The sequence below is a fragment of the Orcinus orca genome, chromosome 20 (assembly GCF_937001465.1).
Source record: "Orcinus orca chromosome 20, mOrcOrc1.1, whole genome shotgun sequence".
Lineage (NCBI taxonomy): Eukaryota > Metazoa > Chordata > Mammalia > Artiodactyla > Delphinidae > Orcinus > Orcinus orca.
In genome coordinates, this window is record NC_064578.1 from 49,743,159 (window position 1) to 49,758,814 (window position 15,656).

General features: G+C 50.9%; 1 protein-coding gene across 2 annotated transcripts; it reads right to left on the reverse strand.

Annotated features, from left to right (window-relative positions):
• Window positions 1-649: 649 nt before the first annotated feature.
• On the reverse strand, window positions 650-15,580 carry RSPH6A (radial spoke head 6 homolog A). 2 transcript variants are annotated; one of them, XM_004271351.3, is made up of 6 exons: window positions 14,740-15,580; window positions 12,069-12,303; window positions 6,187-6,945; window positions 4,701-4,842; window positions 3,808-3,925; window positions 650-1,028 (listed from the first exon to the last, which is right to left on the reverse strand). In XM_004271351.3, the coding sequence occupies exons 1-6, from the start codon at window positions 15,411-15,413 to the stop codon at window positions 806-808; spliced, it is 2,151 nt and encodes a 716-aa protein (XP_004271399.1). In that variant the 5' UTR covers window positions 15,414-15,580; the 3' UTR covers window positions 650-805. The 2 variants fall into 2 exon arrangements, with proteins under 2 accessions (XP_004271399.1, XP_049558675.1); XM_049702718.1 differs by lacking the exon at window positions 3,808-3,925.
• Window positions 15,581-15,656: the final 76 nt, after the last annotated feature.

Here is a 15,656-nt window from a genome sequence, read left to right on the forward strand (position 1 = left end):
AGACTCCTGTCTCACCCCTCTATCTGCCCTCCACTTGGCATCTAGAGAGGTCTTTCTAAAGCATGATAATGATCAGGACCCTGCCCTGTTCAAAGCCCATCGGTGGCCTCCCTAGGGTTCTCAGGACAAAGTTCAGCCCTGGGTAATCTGTTCCTGCCAACCTCTCTTTCCAGCCTCATTTCTCACCACTGACTCCTCACACCATGTCCCAAAAATGAGGTTTGAGAATCTACCCCAACACAACACACTCTCTCTTGCCCTTGGGTCTTTGAATGCCCTGTTCCCTCTGCTTGGAATGGCCTACCACTCTGTTTTTGACCATTTATGAGCCACCTCAGGAGCTCTGTCAGTCCTCTGGGCTCCCCTATCTGGGTTGTCATTGTCTAGGGAATGTGTCTGTCTCTCCTGTAGAGTGTGAGCCCCTGGAAAGCAGATCTGGGGCCACTGGGTCAACACTGTGTTCCCAGCACAGGGCTGGGTTGACCCGGGGCACTTCAAGCGTTGTTTGATGGCCCGATGAATGAATAAATGAACAGATGGGAGAGACTATGCCGGGCAATGTCTGTGTTCCTAGCAAAGTGCCACTGTCCTGACTTGGAGGCCATGTCAACAAATGTGGTGAACAAATGAATGAGTGACTCGGCTGGAATGCCCTGAGGAAATTTTATTTAGAGCAGCTGCCTTCCTCTTCTACCCCTGCCCTCTAGGGGCAGGAAGCAAACCAACAATGAAAAAAAACCAAGCTAAAACTGTGTATAAGGGAAAACCTGCTATCTACCTGCTTGAGGAAGGGGGCTATGGGGCCTCAGTCATCCTGGCCCTCATCCTCCTCTTCCTCCTCTTCCTCCTCTTCCTCTTCCTCTTCCTCCGCGGCCGCCAGGGCCTGCTCCTCCTCCACCGTGGGGTCGCTCATCTCCACGATCTCCGGGCTGCTGGGGTACTCTTGCTGAACAGGGGCTGGCAGGGACGGGTTGAAATTCTCAGGACTGTACTTGTGGCCCCAGCCGATGTAGATGTTCTCAAACTTCCTGGAGGGGCAGAGAGATGCTGGGAAATCCTCCCTCAAAGACCCCAGCCTGGACTTTTGTTAAAGGTGGGACCCAGCCTAGGCATGGCATGCCTGCAAAGTTATGTGTGGTAGAGTGGAATGTGCCCACCAGGTTTCTCCGTTCATTGGTTCTTTCAGGATTCACTTAGCACTTACTAAGTGCCAGGTCTTGTCTAGAGCCGCACTGTCTAACAGCACATGTAGCTGTTGGGCACCTGAAATGTGGTGAGACTGAAGAACTGAATTTCTAATTTTATTTAATTTTCAAATTTCACTTGTGGATTCTTCTTTGACCCATTGATTATTTAGGACTCTGTGGTTTAATTTCTACATACCTGTGAATTGCCCACATTTCCTTCTTTTACTGATTTCTAATTTCATTCCAGTGTGGTAAGAGAAGAAATTTTATATGATCAATCCTTTTAAATTTATTAAGACTTGTTTTATGGCTTAGCATTTGGTCTATCCTGGAGAATGTTCTATACACACTTGAAAAGAATGTGTGTTCTACTGTTGTTGGAGAGGATTTTATTTAATTTTAATTCACTTAAATTTAAACAATAAAACTGATACTTCATTTATTAGAAGACATCTAAGTATGTCTGGGACAACCTGGGTACACGAATCTACTTTTTCAACTGTAAGTGTTGTGACATCTGAATACAGGTCAAGTATTTTTTTTTTTTTTTTTTCAGGTCAAGTATTTCTGATGAAAATTTAGTACCCGAATTGAGATGTACTGTGAGTGTAAACTTCACCCCAGATTCTGAAGATTTCGTATGAAAAAAAGAGTGTAAACTAGCTCGTTAATAATTTTTACATTATTGATTTCATGTTGTAATGAGAATGTTTAGGATATTTGGGGTTAAATACATTATTACATTTTTGTTTATATTGACCAGCACTGGTCTAGATATGGGAACCTAGCAGTGAACAAATTAGACAAGAATCCCTGCTGTGGGGCCTACATTCTAGAGAGAGGAGACTGACAATAAACAAGAGCATCCCAGGCCCACCAATTCACCTCTCCCCAGAATTTTAATGGGAGAAGGAAAGAGGAGTAGATGGGGGGAAAGGGAGCGGACTAAGAGACAGGGAGAGAAGCAGAGAGTTTGCCACGGGGAGCAGTTTGGATTTGACCTTATTTTTATAGCCTTGCTCTTCCCTCGAGAATCATTTTCCTCTGGGTCTTCCTCGGAGCCTTCAAATACACTGCTTCCTTGGAAGCCCCTGACCTCTCCCAGCCCTGGTTCCTGGGTCCAGGAACCAGCAGCCTCACCCAGGAGGTTGTGCTTGCTAGGAAGGCAGAGTCTTGTGCTCCAACCCAGACCCAGGCGATCAGAACCTGAGCTTTAACCAGAGCCCCTGGTGAGTCCTACCCATTCACAGTTTGGGAAGCTCTGGTCTAGAATGTCCTTCTGCCTGCTTTTCCCCTAGTTACTTCTTTTTTTCCCCCAAAGATTTCCGATCAAGGCTGCTTTTCTCAGCCTTGAATCCTTCCTTGATCCCCTCAAGACATGACAGGTATGAGCTGTCATTGGTCCCTCCACTCTCCCTAGTGGTACTTCTCTTAGTTTGTAACAGGATATTTCATGGGGGTAAGGGGGTGAGGGAGGGTGAGGCTCGATGCACATCTAACACCTATGCTTCCTCTGCCTGCTCCCAGAGTAGGATCCATGTCTGCTTTTTCAACAAAGTACTTGGGGCCCAGCGTACAGCTGGTAAACGGTGACATTCAAGAGTCTTTTATAAGGAAGAAAAGTGGCGAGATGGATGCATGGTTGGGTGGTGGATGGGAGGGTGGATGGGTGGTTGGGTAAGTGGGGGTTGGAGGATGGGTGGGTGAGTGGAGCTCCAAGTTTGGATCCTTTGCTTTCAGAGGGATGCTGGCAAGTTAGGGTGTGGCCAGAAGAAGGGCTCTGGCAAAAGCAAGCATACCTCTTCCATGCTTCTGGAGGCGAAAAAGACATTGTCAAGAATGTGGTTAAATTATCAAGATGATGTAAACTCCCACCTTGACTGTGAAGCATAGTATCGAATACAGTGCAGGCTGTTCACTGATATGGAGAAGGAAAAGCTATGAAAAACCGTCATGCCATCTGCTGGACAGAGCCGGTAAGTGCATGCCCTGTGGCTGCAGGCTACGCTCTCTAGTGGCTGAGCAGAAAAGCTGGGATGGTGCCTGGTGAGAGGCTGAGGGACTTGTCTCGAGTGTGTAGCCGAGGTGGGAGGATGTGGGAGTGACTTCCACCTGCCAATCTTTTGGGAACAGCTGGTGGGGGATCCTGGTGGGGAAGATCTGTGCCCTTAGAGAAAAGATCCTTCAGATTGGAAGAACTGTGGAGGAGGCCCAGGGAAGGAGTTAGCTTCCCCAGAGATGAGACTCTGCCCATCAAGGCCACCCCAAAGGGGACATCTGAGTCCTGTCTGGCTCCATGCCTCAAACAGCAGGAAAGCCTGGGCCAAGGGGCCAAGGTATCCACGTTTGAATACTGCACAGGCAGTGTGATCCCTGAGTTAGTCCCTTCCCCTTCCTGACCTTCCATTGTTTCATCCCAGGGGCTCACACACTTGGTATGGGATTTCTCATTTTAGCCCTAGTGGGACCCCTGGGAGCTGAGTGAGGAGGTTAGCCCCTGGGGGCTTCCTGAAGGGAGCTGTCCCAATCTCTGCCCACCCTGGTGAGTTGCCCCACCCGGCCTGGCTCTGATGACGTTGTAGCGGCGCCCTCTGCTGGGAGGCACTAGGAGAAGACCTACTTGCCACTGGCGTAAGCATAGGCCCCTGGCCAGAGATTGGAGCGCACGACAGCCACGGAGTACTGTGGACTGAGGCTGCAGGACAGGCGGGCGGTCCAGGGTGACATGTGCATGATTTCTGTGGGGGAGCAGAGAGCACCAGGTAGGTCAGAGGCTAGGCTGCAGCTCCCCCTGCCCTGCACAGCCCCCTGGAGGGAAGGTAGAGAGGAAGAAGAGAGGGAGCAAAGAGGGAGGACAAGGAAGGGCCTGTGGGGCCAACAGCATTGGTTTCAATGTAACCCGGGCTCTGACCACTCTCTCACCGTGTGGCCCTAGGAAGACACTACTCCTGTCTGAGCCTCAGTGACCGCACCCGGGAAAGGAGGCACTTATCTCACCTCCTTTGTAGGGTGGCAGTGAGCCCTGAGGCCCAGACAGGGGAGCTACTGTGATTCTCCTTCAAGGTTGGCCATCAGTTTGGACCAGGGATCAGAGGACAGGGCACAGGCTCCAGGCTCATGGAAATCGGGGTCCACACCCAGACTCTGTTCACTCGCCCACTCTCAGCCTCTCCTTTCTTCCTTCAGATGCCTGAGATCCCCACCTCAGGAAATTCTTGTCCAGTCTTCCAAAATCCAGCTCAAGCCCTGCCTCCTCTGGGGAGGCCTCCCTAGCTATCTCTCCCCCTCCCCAAACCCATATGGGACTCGAAAGACCATATGTCACCATCTGGACCATTGCCACGTGCCAGACAAGGTTCACATGATGGACACATTCCTATAACCCCATGGGATGCCCATTTTATAGATGAGAACACAACCAAAGCTCACAGAGGTGCCCCCCGCCACCAGTCTCGCTGCCCCTCCCTTTCTCCCAGTCTCCACCAGAGCTGTGTGTGAAGTGGGGGCTGTTACCTGCATCTTCTGAGAGTGGCGTCAGCAGCGGGGGCCCGACCTCCTGCCCCGCCTCGTCTATCCCCTCATCTGCTTTCTCTTCCTCCTCCCCCAGCTCCTCCTCCTCCGTCTTCTGCAAAGGGTTCACCCAAGTGCAGCGGCCCTGGAGGTGGGGAGGAGGTCAGGTGCTACCCCCAGGGCACAGAGTCCAGCCTGTACTCTGGGAGGAGGTGAAGGACCAGGCAAGGATACTGGGGATGGGTCCTGTTCTCAGGGACCCAGAAGTGGGTAGAAGGACAAGGTTAGTCGCACAGGTAGGAGGTGAGGGGGAGAATGGGCTGAGAGCTGCAGCAGTGAGATGGGGACTCCTGCCTCTCTCAGGTTCTGTGGCCTCCATTTGTGCATCCTTTCATCCATTCATTTACTGTATATTTAAGGAGCACCTACCATATACAGGCACTGCTCTCAGTGCTAGATATGTGTCCTTGAGAAAAGAGACCACCCCCAATGTCTGCCCTTGTGGAGTTGACATTTGGCAGCCCAAATGATCTTCTGTTTGCTCATCTGTGAAATGGGGGTGTCATGGGTGCCTCTCTCATTGGATTGTTGCTGGGTTGCAGGAGGTACTGAAGAGCAATAAATGTTTGTTGAATGAATGAGTGAACCTAAGTGCAGAGCATGTAGCAGACTTCAGTTTCAGCAACTATGAAATGCAAATGACCATTGTACCCATCTCAGAAGCAGTTATTTGGATTCAATAAAACATTGTGGAGTCAATCAATGTTTATTGAATAAATGAATGAATAAAAAGTTCCTAGCACACAGCAGGTGCTGCCTTGAGTGAATAAATAAATGTATGTAAAGTTCAGACACACTAGGCATTCAATAAATGCAGGTCCACCATCTCTTAACCACAATTCTGAAATCTGAAAAGCTTTGAAAACCAAAAGTTTTTCCATAAGTCATTTGGCAGAGACCCTGACCTGAGTGATCAGAAGCTCTTCAGTTTTGCTGCAGAAATAATGATGCCTTTGAATACGGGCTGCAGCCCCAGCCCCTGCTTGAGATGTTGCGTAATACGTAGTATGTGCACTGTGTCACTTTTTTAGTGTGTGTCACCTTTATTTTATTTTTTTAAAGTACTTTTATTTTTCTAAGTACTATTTTTTTGGCTGCACCAGGAGTCTTGTGGGATCTCAGTTCCCCAACCAGGGATCAAACCCGGGCACCCCCCTCCGGAAGTGAAAGCACTGAGTCCTAACCACTGGACCACCGGGGGAATTCCTGTCACCTTTTTAAAATCTGAAAAATTCAGAATTCCAAGGTGCATCTGGCCCCAAAGGTTTCTGACAGGGGACTGTCAACCAGTATCTGTTGAATGAACGAAGGAATGGATGAATGAATATTACTGAGCACGAGGCCTAGCTGCCGAGCAGGTGCTTGCTGTCTTATTTTGGAGTCACACCTGGTGCTACGACCCGCGGGGAGGCTGGAGTCTGGCCCTCACCTGTGGCAGGATGTGCTGCGTATGATGCACCCAGTTGGCCATGGAGTCCACCAACTCGAGGACTGGGATGCCCTCAAAGTCGGGGTTCTCCTCGTAAGAGTCGCGCCTGGCACCGCCCTCCTCCTCCTCGTCGCCCTCCTCCTCGCTGAACTGGTAGAAGCCAAGGGGGCTGATCTGTGTGGCGGCCGAGATGCGGGCGATCTGGGCCCTCAGGTAGTTGGCCTCGTTGCCCGGGAAGGGCGGGTAGCTGATGACCGGCGCGTCCAGGAAGCCAGTGAAGAACTTCTTGATCTTGCGGGCCTGCACGATCTGGATCGGCGTGACGTGGGGCAGCCTCACCCACAGCTGGCCCGGCTCGTTGCACACGAAATACAGGTACTTGTTGGCGCCATTTCGGCTCTCTTCCTTGGGGACGACGGGCGGCGGCTTCCACGTGGGCTTGGGGATGACGTCGGCGGCCTTCTCCTCGCCCTCGTCGCCCTCGTCGCTCTCCTCCTCGGCGTGCTCCTCCATGACCTCGCCGCCCTCCATCGTCTCCTCCACCTCCTCCTCGCCCTCCCGGAATTCCACCTCAGCCACCAGGTAGTTGCGACTGAGCCCCAGGATCTTGCCCCAGAAGCGGCAGGTTTGGATGGGCTGCTGCCCCACTAGCTGCTTCAGGGCCATGAAGATGCGGAAGCTCTCGTCTGAGCTTAGGCCCACGCCGGCCTGTTCGAGGTAGAAGGCCTTCTCCATGATGTTGGGCACGGCAGTCCCAGCCTGCAGAGGGCGGGGCGGAAGGCAGAGGGAACCAGGCTGAAGCCCTGCTCCCCAGCCTGACTTTTCTAGAGTCTACAGAGTGAAACGACTCTGTAACCCAGTTGCTCATGCCACCGTTTCTGGCCACTGAGATGTAGGGATAAGTGTGCCAAGGAACGATGATGCCTAAATTGTACAGTTGATGTAAAAGATTTGGGGACAAGCATCCTGAGGTTTTTCCTAAAGGTATACACTGCATTCCCATTTTCTTACAAGCTCCATTTGTGAACAACACAGTATTAAAAGGAACAATTACTGCATCCTCTTCCTATGTCTGCCAGACTGCTTTGTTGTTCACAAATGCCTGAAGTTCCTGTCCACAGGAGGATTATATGTTCCCACCCCCACCCCACTGCATTCAGGAGTGGCCATGTCACTTGTTCTGACCACTTGAAATGGCAGTGAAAGGGACACGGGTCATACCCAGGCAGGAGCTGTAAGAAGCAACGTGGGTTGTGCTCTGCCTTCTTTTTCCTGCTCTGCAACTGTGGAAGCCTGTGTTACAGTGGCACTTCCATCACCCTCCAGCTCAAGGGTCTGATAAGCCAAGCCCCCTTGCCAAGCCTGGATGGGCAGGTAGTGTGAGTGAGAAATAAACTGTGTGGTGTTAAGTCACTGAGATTGTGTGGCTGTTTGTTTGGGTTTTTTTAATGTTTATTTATTCTATTTTATTTTTTGGCTGCATTGGGTCTTCGTTGCTGCATGCGGGCTTTTCTCTGGTTGCAGCGAGTGGGGGCTACTTTTCCTTGTGGTGCCTGGGCTTCTCATTGCAGTGGCTTCTCTTGTTGCAGATCATGGGCTTCAGTAGTTGTGGCTTGCGGGCTCTAGAGCGCAGGCTCAGTAGCTGTGGCACACGGGCTTAGTTGCTTTGCGGGATGTGGGATCTTCCCAGACCAGGGTTCAAACCCGTGTCCCCTGCATTGGCAGGCGGATTCTTAACAACTGCGCCACCAGGGAAGCCCAGGCTGTTTGTTATCTCAGCTTGAAACGGCACGCCCTGACTAATGCTCTATAGGAGGAGAATTGTTATTTTGAAAGGGATTCTGGCAGTTGCCCTCAATCTTTTTCTTTTCCTTTTTGTCATGCAGTCCAGCTTGTGGGATTTTAGGTCCCCGACCAGGGATTGAACCCACGCCCCGTGCAGTGGAAGTGTGAAGTCCTAACCACTGGACCACCAGGGAATTCCCTGCCCTCAATCTTAAACGCAGTGCAAAAGCTTGTCTGCCTAGGGGACTTTCCTGGTGGCACAGTGGATAAGACTCCGTGCTCCCAAAGCAGGGGGCCCGGGTTTGATCCCTGGTCAGGGAACTAGATCCCACATGCATGCCACGACCAAGGGTTCACATGCCACAACTAAGGAGCCCACATGCCACAATTAAAGGAGCCGGCGAGCCGCAACTAAGGATTCCTGGAGCTGCAATTAAGAAGCCTGCCTGCCACAACTAAGACCCCATGCAACCAAATAAATAAATAAAGCTTGTCTGCCTAATTGATATTGACACCAGCAACTCGGGGACAGGGTCAAAACTTAATCCCAAGACTCACTGTGCTGCCAGCAGGGAAGATAAGGGAATGAGCATGGAAAACTCTCTTTGGGGTGTGTGCCTGGCCCATGAGCCAATGGCCATCACCCTCTTTCTGGTAATGTCTTCCACCCACTTGGCAATGGAGTGGCCTCACCAACCGTGATTAAGTGATATCACCCAGCCTTCTGGCCACTGGTGATTGGAGCAAGTGAGGACTAATGCTCCAAAGTGGCAGATCAGGCTCTCCTTCTCTACCTCTGCAATTTGTAACTGGGTGGAGAGAAAGTACATCTGGAGTCTCCCTGCCTAGAAATTACTTCTTTGGGATGGCTGGGTTTAAACCCGGGTTGGTCTGCCTCCAGAGGTCATATTCTTAGTCCCTACTCCTTAATTCCTCTATTAACTATGGTCAGAATCTTCCTTCCTCTTTCTTTCTCCCAGTTTCCAGGAAGATCCTATCTATGATCTGGGAGAAAAGATTTCCTAGTGGCAAGTAGATGAATTAAAAAAAAAAAAATTCAGGAACTGTGGGGCAGCTGTATGCTGCCGTGTGAGGAAGTAGGGGAGAGAGAGGAGCAGAGGTGAGATATGGGCACTGAGATCCCTGAATACCAGCTTGGCCTGGGGCCCAGCTACATTCCTGCCCTTGGGTTTGACGGCACACGGCACCGTCCTCAACCCCCTTCTCCACTGCTTGCCTTCTCCAGTCACTTTCCCAGAGCCCCTTGCAGTCAAGGGATAGTTATGTGACCCAATCTGGCCAATAAGATGCAAGCAGAGGTTTTCTGAGGTGCTCCTGGGAAACTTTTGCTCTCCTGATTGATGTATGTATGTATGTATGTATTTATTTATTTGGAGGGCCACACTGCATGGCTTGCGGGATCTTAGTTCCCCAAGCAGGGATTGAACCTGTACCTTCAGCAGTGAAAGGGCAGAGTCCTGACCACTGGACCGCCAGGGAATTCCCTTGCTCCCCTTGTTTAAAAAAATAAAGGGGGAGGGAATTCCCTGGTAGTCCAGTGGTTAGGACTCAGCGCTTCCACTGCTGTGGCCTGGGTTCAATCCCTGATTGGGGAACTAATATCCCACAATCCCGCAAGCCACATGGCTCAGCCAAAAAAAAGAAAGAAAGAAAGGAAGGAAGGAAGGAAGGAAGGAAGGAAGGAAGGGAGAGAATTTATTTTTCTTATGTTTTGGTCATGCCGCACGGCATGTGGGATCTTAGTTCCCTGACCAGGGATCTAACCTGAGCCCCCTGCAGTGGAAATGGAGTCTTAACCACTGAACTGCCAGGGAATTCCCCAGAAATAGGATTTCTAACCAGGCTTCTATGATGCTGAAAACGGCTTTCTTGGTTTGGGTGGAGTGGAGGGGAGGGATGAGGGAAGAAAACCCTCAGTGCCCCTTCACTGCGGAGCCAACTTACCAGCTCTAGACGGCTTGCACCTATTAGGTGTGAGAAAAACTATCTCGTCTAAGCCACTTGTCTTCATTTCTGCGACAACTATTTCCTGTCTTAAAGTGATCTGTGTTGCCAAACAAGTACAAGAATAACACTAAAGTTAGTTTAAAACTATAAATGTGGGCTTCCCTGGTGGCGCAGTGGCTGAGAGTCTGCCTGCCGATGCAGGGGACACGGGTTCATGCCCCGGCCCGGGAGGATCCCACGTGCCGCGGAGCGGCTGGGCCCGTGAGCCATGGCCGCTGAGCCTGCGCGTCTGGAGCCTGTGCTCCGCAACGGGAGAGGCCACAACAGTGAGAGGCCCACGTACCGCAAAAAAAACAAAACAAAACAAAACTATAAATGTGAGGATAGTCAGGAACTTTTCAAAACAGAGGTGCTGTGATGGGGAGTCTTATGCTACCAAACAGCCAAACCTGCTGTGCAGCGGTTGTACACAACAAGCAGGAGAGTCCCAGAGCAGAAAGCCATCTACAGAGCAAGGCACAAAATAGAGACTCCAGAAACAGACTGGAGTCCGTGCCGGTGTAAATAAATGGTAGAGGTGGCATTTTCAAAGCAGGAGAAAGGATGGATTTTTCCATAAATGCTGTTGGGGATCATGGAAGAAACAGAAATTCTTTGCATTTGGAAGAAACAGAAAATGAGAGAAATGAGAGCCCTTCCTCCCCTCAGACAGAAAAACAAATACAAAATGCTGAATCATGGATTTGAGTCTCTTCCTAGAAACATGCACAGGCCACAAACGCCCACAATTTTGCCCTTCTACAGACCTCCTCATATTAAAAACTCCAGCTCAAAAAAAAAACCCCCCAAAACCCCGAAACCAAAACCAAAACCAAAACCAAAAAACCTCCAGCTCCAAGTTCTAAGGGGATGGGACCTCTAGGGACCAAGCGTTCGAAGAGGGCGGAGCCTCTCTCAGGATTGAATTTTAAGGGGGCGGAGCCTCACGGGCTGTGGAATTCTAAGCGAGTGGAGCCTCTAGAGGCACAGCGTTCTAAGGAGGCGGGGCCGACAGGGACTTGCGTTAGATAGGGGTGCGACCTGGAGGTGTGGGGGAGGAAGGGTGCAGTTCTAAGGGGGTGCGGCCTCCCAAGGAGAGACTGCTGATCTGAAATTTAAAACCATATTCTCAGGTAAGACTGTTCCTCATGTCTAAGACTTGGATTCCGACCTGCGCTCTGCTCACCCAAGGAAGGGCTCATTCCTTGGTCAGATTGTCGTTTCCAGTTCTCTCACTATCCCACCCCACTGTCGCCAGAATCCTAGAATTTCAGAAGCATAAAACGTGAGCACAGACCAACAGCATCAGCAGAGATGGCAGAGGTGATAGCCCGGGCTTTGGAGGACATAGTCCTGCCTTCCTAGTCCTGTCTTTTCTAGTTTCGAGTCCTCTAAGTCCTTCCTCCACTTGCCTTACAAGGTTGTTTCAGGGAGGAAACGAGCCCATGCTCCTAAAGCTCTTAGCCGGGGATGGCGGGGGGGAGGCTAGGAGGTGTCAGAATTACGATAAACAGAGTTCTCAACAAATGTTTCTTAAACGAGTGAAAGAACATTTCAGCCAAATTTTAAGCCGTCGTCCAATGCTGGAAACAGAATCGTGGAATTAAATATTCTGAGGATAGTAGAATGTTCATCAATCATGGGTGGAAGAGTTCTCAGCGGGTCTCAACTTGCAAAAGAGGAAACTGAGTCCCGGGGATAGGAGGCAAATTCAGTGTTGAGAGACTCCAGGAGTCAGTGGGTTTCACAGAAAACGTTCACAGAGCAGTTACTTGCAGAAAGGAGTAAGGGATGGTAGGAGAAATCAGCCTCCACCTCCATGTGGCGCTGGAGTCAGCTTTCTACAAAGCAGAGCTGTCCAACCTTTCCTCTGCTTCAAACCCTCCCATGGCGCCCCAGTGGTCTCAGGAGAAAGCCCAAGCCCCTTAGCCTGGCGTTCAAGGACCTCTGTGACCTGGTCCCCAACCCACACTCTGGACTGAAATCGCGTGTGTTTCTGGGTGGTGCTGTGCGCTCCCTCCCCTCCAGGCATTAGCAGGAGCTGTGCCTAAACCCGGGCCACCACCGCTCTTCCCCACCGGTTCACTCACTGCCTCCTCCTCCATCTCCTGTTCGGCCTCGCTGCCGCCGCTCCGGCTGAACAGCACCTTCTGCCTCTCGGCCATCTCATAGGTGGTCTGCAACTCCGGGTCGTCCCGAAGCGTGTCCAACTTGGGGTGGAACCACTCCCACTGAGTGGTGCGGTTCAGCGACTCCAGGAGGAACAAGGGGTCCTCGGGCCGCTGGTTCAGGATCTTGGTCAGTAGGTTCACCAGGTGCTCATACCTGCCTCCGGGAGAGGGGAATGGGAGGTGGGGGACTCAGCTTACTGAGCTTGCTGCTGTGTTTCTGGCCCTGTGCCTGGCTCTGGGGACACAGGGAAGAGAAAAGGTCCCTGCCCTGGTGGAGCTGATGGTCTGGTGATGGAGACATATTAACCGAATGTGCAAAATATATAGTGTGTTGGGGGTGGTAATTTATATGGAGACAAATAAAGCAGGGAATGGGGACTGGGAATGCCAGGGATAGGAGATGGTTTACAATTTTAAATAGGGAGGCCAGGGAGGGGGCATACCATGCGAATATTGGAAGGAAGAGTATTTCAGTCAGAGGGAACAGCATGTGCATAGGCCCTGAGACATTTTATGAGTCTAACATAATCTTGATACCAAAACACAAGGAAACTAGGAGAAAGGAAATTCCATGTCATTCTCATTTAGAAATATAGATGCTGAAATCCTAAGCAAAATATTAGCAAGTGACATCCAGCATTCTCAAAAGGATGACACACCATGATTAAATTTGGTTAAGAACAGGGATGCAAGACTGAACTGATATTAGAAAAACAGGAAAAAATAATTCAGCATATTAACATGTTAAAGGAGATATGTAAGATCACCTCAATAGATGCAGAGAAACTGATAACATTCAACAGCCATTCATAATTTTTAAAAACCTAGCAAACTAGGAATAGAATGTAATATTTTATAATCTTATAAAGGGGAGCCACAAGTAACCTGCAGCACACACCAAACGTAATGGTAAAAGACTGAATATTTCTCCTATGAGATTGGAAATGAAGATGCCTTCTTTCACCACGTCTGTATAATACTGCACTGCAGGTCCCAGCCAATGCAATCCGACATGAAAAAGGTAAAAGAATTAGAAAGGAAGAAGCAAAACTGTCATGGTTTGCAGATGATATGGTTGAGAATGGAGTGCAAAGGCCTTGAGCTGAGGGTGTGCCTGGCATGTTGGAGGAACACTGAGGAGGTCTGGAGTAGAGTGAGGAAGAGGGGTTGTGGCAGGAAAGGAGGCCGGAGTGATAACAGTGTCATCATGGCTTCCAATCACCTGAGTCAGGCACTGTGCTGGGCACTTGAGAGCAACGTTGAATTCTCACCACAATCGTACATCTGGGGAACAATTACGATCTCCACTCTCCAGATGAGGAAACTGAGACTTAGAAAAGTTGAGGTCATGAGGTCACACAGTGGTAACACAGCCAGGATTTAAAACCAGGTTGGCCTGATTTCAAAACATGTATGTCTAGCCCTCTTCAGTGTGCAAACCCTTTGGCAGCAGTCCTGGGTGTGGTGGAGGGCCATCACTGAATTGGGAAGGGTAAAGGGGAGTGAGACTTTGGCCAGGGCTTTACAATAAGGGACCTTGAAGCTCCTGAGGGCTGGGTACTATTGGGGAAGAGCTGGAGGTTAATTTTGACTAGATTCTAGGATCTGAGGTAGGAGCTGACTAAAGATGAAGTTTGGAGAGGGAGAAGGGGCTGAATCATATTGGGCCTTGAAGGCTGTTATGAGGAGCCTGAACCTTCTCCTGAGGGCACTGGTGAGCCACAGCAGGCTCGGCGCATAGGAGGAATAGGAGTCAGCTTTGTGCTTTAGCAAGACCTGTTACTTCAAACTCTTCTCTCACTTCCTCTCTTCCTCCCCTGGTTCCAGTCACACCAGCCTCCTTGCTGTTCCTCAAACATGGCAAGCTTCAAAGCCTTGAAGCTCACTGTGTTCTATATCTGGATGACTCTCCCTTCAATTACCTGCAAGATGCTCTCCCTTACCTCCTTCAGGTCCCTGATCAAGTGTCACTTCCTCAGAGAGGCCTTCCCGGACCTCACACTATTTAATATCCCCTCCCTATCCCCCTTACTCTCCTTATTGCTCACCTTAGCTCTTATCATCACCTTATACCTTATTATATTTATTGTCTGCTCTCCCACTAGAGTGTCAGCTTCATGAGGATGTGATAGGGGGCTGAGAGGTGTATTATGACTGCAGCTAAGTGGCCTTGGCAAGTGCCTTCCTCAGGCAGGTAATTTTAGTGGATAAAAGGGCCTCAGGAGCCAAATCACTTGTGTTGAAATCCTGGCTCTGCCACATCTTAGCTGTGTTATTTTGGATATGGGACCTAATTCCTCTGTGTCTGTTTCCTCTCCTGTAAAATAGGAACAAAAGATGTACTAATCTCAGCCATGAGAACCAGATGTTTCTGTGTGAAGTACTGGCACAGTGTCTGGTAAGTAAATGCTAGCTATTGTTAGTATTTATTCCCCGACTCCTAAGCTGAGTTAGAGGCCCCCAGAGTGGTCGCTGGTTCTCAATGAGGAGCAATCTCGTCTGAGACCCCAGGCCTGAGGCAGGGCCTTGCCTGGGGCTTCTCCCTGCCTGGGCCCCTCCCTCTACCCACTCCGGGGGGCCCCTTTCTCACAGGCTGAGGTCGCAATTGACGCTGGTCTGCAGCAGGTAGGCCTTGGCGTTCTGCACGGCCAGCTCTCGAGGTTCTGGCTCAGTCACCTCCATATTGAAGGGCATGAAGCCCGGCTCAGAGGGCGAGAACTGGAGCGCAGGGTCATCCCGTAGGTAGGGCCCATGCTGGGTGTCCTGGCTGAACTGCAGGTCTTCTCTCTGGTACCTGGTGTACTGGCCCAAGAGGTCAGCCCGGGGCTCCTGGTAGGCAGACTCCAGTTGCTGGAATAGGTTGCCTTCGCCCTGCTGTAGCTGCTGCAGCATTAGGCTGGCGTTGTGACTGGCCTGGAGCCTGCCTTCACTCAAGTAAGTTTGGGGCTGTACCTCTGAGGGAAAGCCCGTATTCAGGGAAGGGTATTCAATGCCCCCCCGCTGGGCTTCCTCGGCCTGAAAAATAAAGTTCTCATTTGGGGTCAGACTGGCCTCTTGTGACCAGCCCCGGCTGATCTGGTTCGACACCATCTCCTGACTGCCGCGCAGGATCTGAGCGTCAAGCGGTATCTGCTGCACCTCTTCAGGGACTGTGAGCTGGGGCCTAGAGTGTTCCCGACTGCGTCGCCGCTCGGAGACCTGGAAATTCCTAAGGCTGGAGGTCGGCTGAGGAGGGGGCTCAGGGTCAGGTGGTAGGTCTCCCATAGTTCAAAGGGATCGCAGACTTCTAGGAGGAAGGCTTGCAGATAGGCAGGCCAGACCAGTCGCCCGGCTTGTGTGTGTTCGGCAGCCGCTAGGCCAGCGGTGCCGGTTTCTAAGGAGGGAGGGGGCGGCCCGTTACTAGGGGAGGGCGCGCGGAGACGCTGGGGCCAAGAAGCTGGTTTCCGCGCAGGCGCAACAGCACGCCAGAAGGGCTTCCAGTTTTCCAGGGAGCTCCAGGGCACGCCC